This window comes from Buteo buteo, chromosome 23 (genome assembly GCF_964188355.1).
Source record: "Buteo buteo chromosome 23, bButBut1.hap1.1, whole genome shotgun sequence".
Taxonomy (NCBI): domain Eukaryota; kingdom Metazoa; phylum Chordata; class Aves; order Accipitriformes; family Accipitridae; genus Buteo; species Buteo buteo.
This window is the reverse complement of record NC_134193.1, coordinates 14,787,799-14,800,307: the sequence shown is the minus strand read 5'-3', so window position 1 is coordinate 14,800,307 and position 12,509 is coordinate 14,787,799. Positions and strand designations below refer to the sequence as shown.

The 12,509-nt window shown below is 53.2% G+C and overlaps 1 protein-coding gene across 1 annotated transcript in view; it reads left to right on the top strand.

Annotated features, from left to right (window-relative positions):
- The window catches only part of ASTN2 (astrotactin 2), a 360,290-nt gene that overhangs the window by 150,238 nt on the left and 197,543 nt on the right, over window positions 1–12,509 (top strand). Inside the window, exons 8-10 of the mRNA XM_075056199.1 lie at window positions 8,216–8,300; window positions 8,471–8,545; window positions 9,006–9,143. Coding sequence (XP_074912300.1) covers window positions 8,216–8,300; window positions 8,471–8,545; window positions 9,006–9,143 — 298 coding nt within the window. The remainder of the gene's footprint in view (window positions 1–8,215; window positions 8,301–8,470; window positions 8,546–9,005; window positions 9,144–12,509) is intronic.

Here is a 12,509-nt window from a genome sequence, read left to right as displayed (position 1 = left end):
TGATGGCACCCCCCAAAGCAGTAGGTATGGGATTGTAAGGACCAAATGAGATGTGGTAGTGAAGGGTCTTTACTGGAAATTGACAGGAGGAAAAAAACAACCTGTTTCCATCATCTTCCAAATGGGCTAGTTTGTCACCAGAGCCACAGATGGTGTTCCTGTCTGGGTAGGACAGGGGTCTTGCAGGCAGGAGACAGGTGAAAGTAATTTTAAAATTGAGCCATTTTTTAAAGGCAACCTGTTCAGGGGATTTGGAGGTTGCAGAGCTGAGCATGTAAATCAGGACATGACCAACCTTGGTGAGGGTGTATTTGTGTTTATGAAAACAGCCGTTTTCTCCGATAGTTCAATTTAATATCATGCAGCTTTTGTGCACATCAAGTAATATTTGTTTGTTCTTGTGCACTTCTGCTATTTTCGCTGTTGGAGGATCCTAGTGTCTTTATTGACTTAGACTTTTATAAGATGAGGTTCTGTCTCTCTAAGGTATGTGGTTTAATAACTTGGTCAAAAACCATGTAATATACGATTTCTTTTCATGTGGTGGCACAGCTTGCCTCGTGCACCAAGCAGGGCAGGAGGCAGTTAACTCCCAAGCTAATTTAGCTCCGGGCTGAAGTGTTATACATAAACAGCAATCAAAATGCATGCCTGCAAGGGGGCTGAGTTAAGGTTATCTGTGCTGTCTTTACACTCTCATTTTCTGCCATTAGAGTGTTTAATCCTGCAGCTGCTAATGTTCTTGTAATGGCATTTCTATGCTTGTCTAAAGACCACAGAGTGCGGGGAAGAGGAATGAGTTTTGCAGTGTCTTTTGCAGCTCATCTCCCTGGCTTGACCTGTCCCACCAGTGCTGCAGGAGGTGGCTTCTCACCCCACCATGGTCAGCTCTGGGGTAGTGTTCACCCCAGAAGATGACAGCCATGGCACTGCAGACCACCCTTGGTCCACCCTTGGGACCTCACTGTATCAGCCGTGCACGTGTGCCCAGGGAGATCTTCCTTGGTGGCGTGGCGTGGGGGCTGAGCAGATGATAACGAGAATAAAACCCGTGCAGAGCGTAAACCCAGATGCAATCCGTGAAAGTTAAGCTTGCACTTAAGCGCTGTGGTGGATCTGAGTGAAGAGGGTGACTTGCAGCAGGGGGAGAGGAGGGATAACTGTCAAATTAACTCCAGGTTTTCCCTCCGTACTCTGTCAGGTCAGCCGGGCAGGAGCCACTTTCCCTGTCTCATTCCTCGAGAGCTAAACTGCTTTTACTGAAATTGCATTTCTCGTCAGGATGAAGCAGACTCAGGTTTGGAAAATGCCATCCCAGAAGGCCCAGGACAGCAGATAGCAAGGGCAAGAAGAGAAGCTTTTCAGAGAGCTTCACCGGGAGCCAGCGCTGCTGCCGTGGTTGTCGGAGGAGCCACGGCCTCGGCCGGGGGCCAAGCCTGACTCCAGCAGCAGCTCTCTGAAGATGCTTCACTTATTCATTGAAGTTGGGGATTCAGTGAACTAGTAAGACCCTTTTTCATCCTTACCTGTGTTTCATTTTTTCCGAATCTCCTTCTCGAAAGAGGCCCTTGCTCTGCCATCCCACAGGGGTACAGCAAACTCTTTAAGAAAGAGGTTTGTTGCAGGTGTTTTTCAACTTTCCTCTCATCCGTACCTCTATTGATGGGAAGCCCCAGTGCCAACCGGTGTGCAAATGTGTGTCTTGTCCCCTCCCTGGTGAGCTCACCGGTGTCATCATGCCGCTGGGAGCTGCTCCTCCCAGGGGAGCTGTACCGGGGCACCCGCTGGCTCAGGTACCCACGCAGCCGTGAGATGCTGCGCTCGCACCCCTGGCAGCCACTTTGAGGCCGGCACGGGGAGTGCTCCTAGCAGACAGTTTGGTGGTTTATTGGTTTTGTTTAGGCCAGACTGCAGGCAGAGAAACTCCTGTCTGGAGGAGGACTTGGTGGCTGAGATTTCTTGTGCGGTTCCCAGGGTTTGCATTTCCCTGGTGGAGTACTCATCCCTCGGGAGGAGGGCTGGCAGCAAGGAGAGGTGTTGCTTTGGGGGGCCCATGGCAGTTCCCCGCGGGTTATTGCAGCTCTAGGATGGGGTGCAGGGGTGCAGCCAGATCTGCCCGCACGAGGGTTGCTGTAGGCAGGGAGCGAGCCGGGCCAAGGCAGCAAGCATGGCACGTGGTTCGGAGACAGTGTCGAGGACCACTGGACCACACCATGCCCCGGAGGGAGCCCTGCAGCCTCCTCTTGCGCCAAGGGTCCGGGGTGCTCTGTAATGGTGAGGAAGAACAGCCTGTAAGAGATGCCCATGGGGTCACAGCGTGCGCTTCAAATGGCTGAAGGACACGAAGTTTGATTCACCCTCGTCAAACTTTCTGTGGATGCTGGATGAAGAGGCTGTTTCTCTGCCAGGAGCTCAGAAACCTTTTGTAAAGGACAAATTGATGCAGGGCTTCCTCTGGACGTGGAACAGACTCTGAGACCTTGACAGCTTCATTATGGGGGGCTGGTGGCCGTGGCCATTGGAGGGGTCGGGTGACTCGTGTTGATCTGTTGGTGGCTTGTGCCACACAGCTGGTGCCCGGGGCTGCGGCCAGTGCTCCTGGGCATTGCCACCACCTTGGGAGGGACACGTGGAGGGACAGCAAAGCTGGGCGCAGCACAGGGTGTCCTGCGGGGTGGCAGGAGGCAGCCCATGAGCCCAACATGGGGGCACCCAGGTCCCCTCTGCCCCGATGGGGGCTCCTGGGCAGCGGCTTCTGCTGCGGGCGGTGACAAGGGGACATTGTCCTTGCCGAGCACCGAGCTGGTGGCTGGGACAGCAGCACCTGGGCAGGAGATGCCTTTTGCAGCCGCCTTTGCTCCTGGCGAGGGAATTCAGGCCATGCAGCTCGAGCTGCTGATGGGGGTGAAGGGTTTTGCATCCCTGCAAGCAGGAAAGGAGGGGGGACCCTCCAGTCGTCCTGCCTCGGAGCAGGCTGGTAACCCTGGAGATGGCTCTGCACTCGCCCAGAAGAGAGGGGCTTTGTGCCGTGGCCCCGCAGCAAACACTGGTGCAGTCAGGGCCGGTGGGGCGGGCAGCCGCCGCGCTCAACGGCCGTCTCTGTTTGCCGAAAAATGCTTGGCCTCGGCTTGCCGCCCGGTGCCCACCTCCCTCTGCAGACCCTTTCTCCTCCCGTGCCGTGGTGGGTAGAAGGAGGAGAAGCAAGAGGCAGTGTTGGGGAGGCAGCTGTGCTGGAGCTCGCCCCGCTGCTGGGGTGGGGGTTCTGCAGGGAGGACGACCCAGCTGGGCTGCAGAGTGATGGAAGTGATGCTACGGCTTGCTGGCACCGAGGGTGCTTTGCTGGGGCTGGCATGTCCCCTGGTATGTGTGTGTGTCCAGAGAGGAGGGGACCCAAAAAGCTGGAGCCAGGCTCTGCATCACTTCAGGTGGGAGAGGCAGCCCTGAAGCCGGTGTGAGCGGGTATATGCAATGCTCGCACGGGTCAAAAGGCACCTGTCTATAGCCCTGCAGGCTCTGGGAGCAGGCTGCCACTTCAGCTGGGGTCCAGACTGGTCCCCAGGATGGTGCCTTTGCAGCTGGGGCACGGCCCTGGCACAGCAGGGCATCCCTTTGGGATGAGGGCAAATGCCAGGGATGGAGGTGCTGCTGTGAGGAGGGAATCACGGATACCAGCCAGGAGAAGGTTGACAAGCCAGAGGTTTGCTCCACCACCGCCAAAACCCCTCTGACTCCTTAAATAAAAATGCCAATGACATCAAAGAGCAGCTTCCCTGGGAGCACAGGGACTCTGGGAGCCTCCACGTCATGCTGTGCACTGGGCGGGTGGATTAGGGGGATATTGCAGCATTATCACCATGGATCGCCTCTCGCCCTAATGAAGCTAACAGGATTATCCTGGCACACTGGTAGTTTATCCTGCAACCCTGCTCTGCTGCAAACTGGGCAGAGCGTGGGGATGGCCAGGGAGGGTGCAACACAAGACCCTGTTTCCCCATTCCCCCTTTCAGGAGGAGCAGCAGCATGGTGCGGTGGGCAAAATGGAAGAATAGTTCTGCAAATTCCAGCTCAGATATTAAAAAAAGAGAGCTAAAGCCTCCAGCTGTGCTGGTCAAGATGCAGCAGGAGCCGGAGGGCTGTTTTCCTCCATGTAGTTGGCTTTGCCCCATGCCTGTGCCACTGGAGGTGATGAGCTTGGATGTGGCTTGTGTTAGATTTGTTTCCTTCAGGCATGAGCGAGCCTCAGCATGGGCCAGCCCTGAGCTCAAAGCCACGGATGCTGACGATGACTGCAGACTGCTCCAGCCCTGCCCTGCTCCAGCACTAAACCCAGTGTGAAGTATGAGCAACGTGAGGAGCCTCATGCTCAGAAGCAGGCAGAGGAAGCTCGCATCTGCGTGTGGAAACCAGGTTGATGTGTCCTTAGTTTGCCCCCTTCCTCCGTGTCAGGCTCCAGATCCTTCTCACCTTCCCGGCTGAGGGCAGGAGCGATGCCTGCAGCGTCGTGGGGCCAAAGCGGGCTGGAGCTGCACGGCCGCTTCTCCAGGTGCCGCGGGCTGGGCTCCCCGCTCCTGCCCACACAGCAGCCCGTTGCCTTGCTGCGTGTGGCTCTGCGTGGCACTTTGGGCTGAGCTGCCAGTGGTCTCTTCCACCAGCCTCCGTGGGGATGAAGGCACAGCAAGAGGGAGGTTGCAGGTGAGACGTGCCTGCGGTGTTTGGGGATGTGTCCTGCCGCTTCAGACAAGGGTTCGCCCTCCCCGAGCAGAAACTGGTACAGAGTCCATGTTACCTGTAATTAGTCGTGGCAGCACGGTCTGTGATGAGATTTTGTGTAAGTGGGGAGCGGGGAGCAGGGGAAGATGGAGCAGTGCCGTGGGTTTTGCTGCATTCCCGTGGCCTCAGCTCTCCCCTCGCCTTTCCACACAGCTGCATGTGTTGCATGAATAACAGGTTTTCTGAGCCTCTTGCTAGAGTGATGGTGTTGCATTTCCTGATTTATGCATCTTCTCTCTGCAACGGCAGAGGTGTTCTTTCCCCTCCCTGTATTTTGTTTAATAACATACTGGAAATATAACAGGGGACCTCCAGAGCTGAGCGCTGGGACCTGCTCTTGCTTAAACTGAGCAAGCAACGATCCTTTTGCTATAACAGCTCAAAATTTGCCATGGATTATCCGACCTGATTTGTGGGTTATAAATCCAAAGGAAGAGGAAGGACTGCACACGCCTGTGTTTTTACCGTGGGCACGGTGCGGATTGGTGGCTGCAGAAATAGGATGCTTGTCACAGCGGTCTTTAGATCCTGATTCATTTGTCCTCCTGCAGCAGCCGAACGCTGCGTGGAGGCGTGTGCAGGACCTGTGGAAATTGCATCCGGCTTCAGGTGCGGTTATTTGTCAAACTTGGTTATTTTGGTTGACTTTGGCTTTAAGCTCAGGTTGAATCCTAACTTAGCCTGAGCAATGCTGAGTGCATAACTGTGCCTGTCTCAGAAGCACGTGGGATTTAGTAGCTCTGAACAAAGGCACTGTTGTTACAGCTTTTGGTGGTTTGGTTTATTTTAGCAGCATGTTGAAATCTGCTCTTCAGAAAATGCACTTACCTTAAAGAGGAGTTAGAGGTATGGGAATCCCCGTTCCTGCCACTCGGGGGACTTTATCAGGTGTTTCTTGGCATGTGGGGATTAGCCTGGCTGGTTCAGCATCCTCCCTGGTTCAGCATTGTGTCTGGGGAGGATAGGGACAGACTGAAAGTAAGAGAGTAGCTCAGGGGGCCGAAGAAGGAGGGTGGATCCTGATGGGGAAAGAGCAAAAGCTTGTGAAAACCTTTAAGAGCACAGCAGGTTCTGCTGAGGTTTTCTGGAAACCCCACTAAATGCCTGTTCATTGGTCTAGATACAGAAATAGATCCTAAACTGTCTGTACCAAAGAGATGGAGCCCCCGCTCCTCCAGCAGACTGCAACGCTCAGCCGATCCCGTGCTGGAAGCCTTCCTGTCCAATTTCTAAAACTCTGCCAAAGGGGTGCAGATCTCCCTGGAGAACCTGTGGAAAGCTGGTCCCGAGTGGTCCTGGTGAGGGGCACGTACCCGTGGTCTCTGTGCCCTGGGGGTTTTCCCCAGTGTCCCACCTCTCTGCCGCCCTGGATCTCCTCCTCAGCTGGTGCCACCATTTGCCCTCTCACTTACTGAAATAAACCTCCCAATAAACCTCCCAATAAAGCCTCGAGCACCAGCTGTAGCTGTTGAAACTCCAGGATTGGAGTCGATAAAATCAATATTTCTGCAGGTTGATAGAGTTTCTCCTTCCGATGCCAAACTGACGGAGCAGTAAACAAGCCGGCGGACAAAATAAACCCTCCTGCGCCATGGGAAAGGAGTTCACCGCGCTGGCACCTCCAGCCATCGATAAGGAGGGAGGTGTTCAGGCCATTTGATGCCAACCTCTGTACGTGGTTTTTCGCTACTTGCTCTAATTTCTGTGGCAGGAGCTGAGTGCGAGCCGGTGCCCCAAGACTCCCAGCTCTGCCTTGCAAGCACTTTGAGATGTCTCTCATTTGCACAGCATATATTTGTTATGTAATAAGCACCAGGAATTAATGATCTGCAGCACGGCTGGGGAAACTTGCGTACTAAGCAGCCAAGGAAAAAATAACTTTTCTTTTTTTAAAATCACTGATGGAGCTATTAGGACCTGCATTTTCTTGCAACGAGACCGCCCCAGCCCCCAGGCATGGCTGAGCCAGAGCAGGGGCTAGCGCTGCCGTCTCTCTGCCAACTCTTTCCCTTTGGAGAAGCAATGTTCCTGCCGCTCCCGTTATGAATCATGAGGTTAGCAGCTTTTGACAGATCATAAATCAGTGCCTCGAAGTCGCTAGGACAAATCCCAGGACATTTAATCTTTAATATTAGATGTGTTTAAGGCAGTGAATATTTCATGAAGGTGCTGTTGCATTTTAGCACATCATTAGCTGTCTCTTTTCCCCCCCTCTTTTCTTTTTTTGCTGCCTCCCCCTTTCCAGGCAGCTCTTCCTCAAAATTCTCAGCGGCTGAACCCCCATCTCGCTCCCTCCTGACAATAAAGCTCTTTACTGTAATCTCTGCGAGGCATTTTAAGAACTTGCTTAGGATCCCGATGAGCATGCAGGTACCTGCCAGTCTGCATTACTGCTGTGATGGGAGTACCCCCCAGCATCCTCCCCAGGTCCCCACCTCTGCCGGTGTTTACAGCTCAGCCTGCTGCACCGTCAGGCACGAAGGGGAGAGGAGGGGAGGGGGGAAAAAACCATTGGCAGCAGCTTGTAACAGAAACTCCACCTGCAAATCCAATTAATCTTTTGATTTTGCCGTTTCTTGCTCCGGGTTATGTATTTCTACCAAACACGGAATCAATTTGGGCCAAGCACGGTCGGGTTTCTGGTGCGGGAAATGTCTTCTCCTGCTGTCAAAAGGGTGTAACGGGGTGAGCCAGCACCCAGAGAGGGAAAGGGAGCGGGGAGGGGAGCGGGGCTGAAAGCCCTTACCTGCGGGACGGGGACACAGCATGGACGCTGCCTGCGGAGGATGGAGGTCGGGGGTTTCTGCATCCTGCAAGAGTTTGGGCTGCAGGAGACTCTGCCGTCCCGTCCTGCGTGAGGTGACAGTAGCAGAGGTGGGAAGGGGACATGGCTGGCATGGGTTGGGGATGTCCCCCTACTGGGGAAGTGCGTGGCAGTGGACGCTGGCTCTCCTCAAGGAAGGTCACGATCCCTGCAGAGGAGTGAACCGCCGGCCCCAGAGCAGCCCCTCTGCCAGGCGTGCGGGCAGGGCTCAGCAGGACCAGGGCAGGGGCCGGATCCATGCGGGCACGTCTCTGTGGGGAGCGTGAGGTGTTCTTGGAGGCCGTGGGCAGAGTTTTGCTGAGCCTGGAGAGCTGCAGGGGTGCACAGGATCACGGGTTAAGGACAGACCTTTTGCATCATGAAATCCCATCCCCAGCTACTGCGGGTACTACATCACGTAACCTCCTCCAGAAGGATTACAGGTTTCTTGCAGCTTTCCACATCTCCTCCTCCGCATCTCCTGGAGTGTTCGGAAGAGTCCAAAGTGCTCCAGATCCACGGCAGGGACCAAGAATGGCCACGAAGAAGCAGAGATGGGCAGCAGGGGAGGAGGGCCCGACGCCATGGTCACTGACTTATTTCTGGGGCAGAGAGGTCTCATCTTCCCCTCTTCTCTTTTAGGCGAGTGCAGCTGCCATGAAGGCTACGCCCCGGACCCCGTCCATCGCCACTTGTGTGTGCGCAGCGACTGGGGACACAGCGAAGGGTGAGTAGTGATATGATGGTGTATTTGCTCTGTCCTGGCTCCCACGTTGGTGAGGAGCCCAGTTCTCCTCCCTACCAGCCATCACTGGCACCAAAGACCCGGGACCGGGCTGTGACGCTCTCCCTGCCAAGTGATGTGCCACAGCTGCTGTTTCCCTCTCTGCCTCCCAGGCCGTGGCCGTACACGACGCTCGAGCGGGGATACGACTTGGTCACAGGAGAGCAGGCGCCGGAGAAGATACTCAGGTCAGTCAAAGGAGTGTTCAGCTTGGACATCCCGGAGGGGAGAGCCAGTGAGGACATCCCAGAGGATGCTACCTCTTGGTCACTCCTGGCTCCATCTTGTTGTGCTGGCTGGGGGACACGGGTGTTGTTTGCCTTTGACAGACCTGAAAGACTTGTTCATATTCTGCAGACGGAGAAGGGTTTCTCTCTCGTCCCCTAAGCCAGATGCAGCTCAGCAAAAGCGAGGACAGTGCGTACAGAAAGTCCCTCTGGACTAAAAAGAAGACCTTGACCATCCCCACGTTCTCTCTGTCACATCTCTAGCTATTCCTCTCTCATCTGGCTTTGAGTACAGGATGGAATGACTAAATTATCCCACAGTGCCACCGCTGCTCTGACTTCCAAGTGGTCAGGTGCAATAGAGGGCCACCATTCACTGTGGACACTCTGTTCCTATATGACATGTTTGTCCTTATTCCAGGTCCACCTATAGTTTGGGTCAAGGCCTGTGGCTGCCTGTCAGTAAGAGCTTCGTGGTGCCCCCCGTGGAGCTTTCCATCAATCCTCTTGCCAGCTGCAAGACAGATGTTTTGGTGACAGAAGATCCAGCGGATGTCAGGTAGGAAGCAGGTTTCTTGTTTTCCTCATGCTTGAGCGACTGCTGCTCTTTAAATTGTTATTGAGGATGCAGTAAGTTCTATGATGATAAGTTTGATTAATTTTCTTCCATTAAGAAATGCAATGTGATAGCCCTCCAGGCTTTTTTGGTCCTGATGGGTCTAGGCCAGGCCTGTGCATATAGCTCTGAAGTCTGCCAATCCAGTCAGGTAAATTGGTATGAACCTGTGGCAAGGCAATTTTGAAGTGGCTTAAATCTAATGTTAGATTGCATAGCTTAAATTGATGCATTTACCAGTATGGAGGTGCTATCATCTTTCAGAAACTCAGAGGTATATCATATCTACCCAGCCCTAGATAGTCTGCTGTGGTGCTCATGAAGGGCCAAGGTCAGAGCCTGGTGAAAGGCCGTGTTGCTTCTCCAATTATTATACAATTAGAGGGTTTTTTTCCTTCCTGAAGTTCAGTAAATGCCCGGATATTTCTCTGGCTTCCCCATTTTGACTGGCTTGTATTTTTATCAGATGTCATTGGACTTGTGACAGTCTAGTTCAGAAGTGGGACCTAAGAGGGCATTGCAGGAGGAGAATTGCCCGGGTGGAAGGAGCGGCTGTTTGCTGGGAGACCGGGCTGAGGGTGCGCAAAGGGGGGTCCCATGGAAAAGGAGCCAGGCAAAGCAGCTGCCTTCTGTGCCCCAGCTGGAAAGGGAGCAGCAGCCTCTGCCTTGGAGAACGGTGGTGCTGATTGTCCTCTGTCTGGTTTACAAGGGTTTAACTGTCAACTTACCCTTACAAGGGTTTAATTCCTAAAGTATTTAGTGTGTATTCCCCTCTTCCCCATTAAATTAAGATTGAGCATGTGACTGTTGGGTGCCAGGGAGACTCTGCGATCCCTCCCTCCCTCCCTTCCTTCTTGCTGCCTTCTCCTCTTGACTCAAGACACAATTTCCTGACCTGCAAATTCTCGTCTGTGTTGTGAATTGTCTTCCTGGGCACTAGCAGGATCCTTATGTCCCCCAGCTCCTTCTGTCTTTTCTTTTCCTAGAGCAATGGGATGGTGGATTTCCATTATTCTGTCCCATCATCTTGGCAGGGCTATGGTTGGGGCAAGTGCCTGCAAAATCTATGGCAGAGCCAGGACGGCATCCAAGAGATCCTCATTTCCAAGTGTGTTTTTGTTGCTAATTAGTGCTTGTTCCCTTTCCTGCAAAAAGAGACTGATGGTACATATCTCTCACAATTTGGCTCTCTTAGGAGCATTGTTTTTATTGTCTGCAGAAGACTACTGCTTTTCGTTTGAGAAGGTGAAGGGTCGCCTTGTTTTATGTCAACATTTTCCAAGCCAAAATGCCAGGGGAACATTATTTCTTTCTTGCCTCCTCACATCTTTGTTAAAAGTATGTTAGCAAAGTAGAGGCTAGGAAGCTTGCTTTCTGATCCAGTGCAGTAATTTTCTCTGGGCACTGATCCTCATGGAATAGTCTTGGTCAGGATGGATGCCAGGCAGCAGGACAGGAGTTTCCTGGCATGGAGGCTGTTGCCTGCTCGCCTTGTAAGTGGAACTAGAACTGAGAATTCCAGGTATAAATATTGGAGTGACCCAGGTAGAATGAGGGAGATGAGTTCACAGCACTTGTATCTTACATACAGGAGATGCTAAATTATTAAAACTTTAATAAACGTAATGATAAATATTTGATGTTGAATTATGGAAGGTTTCATAGAAACAGTGAAAACAGAAAAGTGATCTATTATTTCTGCATTAGAACTTAAACACTTCTCAAACGGGGATCGGGCTGCAAGCTTGGGGTCCCGAGCACCCTGGGGTGGGTGGAAACCAAGGTGATCCCACCTGAGCGGAGTGTGCTGGTATGGAGGAGCTAATGCTGGGGCTGTTCAGGTCCACTGCAGTTGGTGAGCAGGGACGTTGCTGTGTTTGGTGCTCACGAGCATCGCGATGGCCTGTCTCCGAGACCCTCCTCTGAGGTTCTTGGGTGCTTTCACACAATGAGAAAGGTGCTTTTAGAGCTGTTTATCTTGCGACCTCTTTGCCTTGTCCCTCTGGACTGAGACAATTGTTGGTAGCTTCTCAAGGGAGCAGTAATACAGCGATTTTGGTGGTTCAGATGTCGGGATGATGACACATAATGTCACCCTACCACCGGAGGTGAACACACACTGTCTGTTGTGTAGGTGTTCAAATGCAGCCATCCCTCTGCACGGGACGGAGGACCTGTTCCCCGGGCTGTGGGACCGCGGTGGCACCGCTGTCCCTCCGTGCTGGCAGCTCCCGCGGGTGGTCCTGCAGCACTTGAGCTCTAATACAGTCCCGTCCCCATGCCAAGGGCCAGATCCTGGGCTGTATTACACTAGCTGCAACACGGCTGCACCTCGGCGCCTGGAGTGCCCTGTTTGCTGTCCTGTAACACTGCGATGGTAGCTCAGTCCTGTATTTCTTCTGCGTCTTTAATAACGAGTGTGCTGCATTCCTCCAGACCTTTCATTAGTCTGACACCTTTTGGCTCTGCGGTCACTTGTCTTGAAGAGTTTAATGGAAGGAAATTGCAGAAAGCCTGATTTGGAGAAAACAAGTGACGAAGTCTTTACAACTCGGAGGGTTAAAGGTTCGGACGTGGCCTTGCGTTTTTATGAAGGTGCTTGAGACTGCGGAAGGGACAGGTGGGGCTCTGCCTTTCAGCAGCTCTCTGGAGAAATGCTGACTCCCTGCTGCTTCTCCAGAGAGATGCTGTTCTTCGTGTGTTTCACCGCTGAGCAGTGCAACAAGCTGTACACAGTGCTTTGGTGGGTGGGAATGAAGGGCCCAAGCTTCCTCCCGCTGCTGCAGCCATGTCATTAGAGGAAATTCCTATAGACGGGAGCCAAAGGTCTACGTGTAAACGTCCCAGGGGGCATTTTCCCACGTGTGCTGGGGCTTGAGTGGGGACAGGACTCTGCATGCAGAACTTGGTGGTGGAGTTTTTAGGGCTGTGCATCATAAATTAAGCACAAGGGTGCTTAGAGTTAATGAAACTTAGATGTATAATTTATCAGTAACTGCATTGAGCATCCCCTCCTCAACCCCAGAGCCTGATCTTCCACACAATGATCACATCGGTCACACGTCTGGGATCGTGGTGGCCACGCTAACGGTGACGTCTTTGTTCATATGAGGTTGGCCAGCAGCACTGCGGGACTCTCCCTGTGCTGGGGAGCCTCTGGCTTGGGCTGGAGGCCAGGTCCGAGGCTGGGCAGACTGTCCCAGCTGTGCACACTCTGCCAGGACAAGAAATACTTCCCAGTCCCACCTTGTTTCGCTTGTTTTCAAGACGCCTCGTTGTTTCCCTCTCCCCATTGCTCCCATCCCTCTC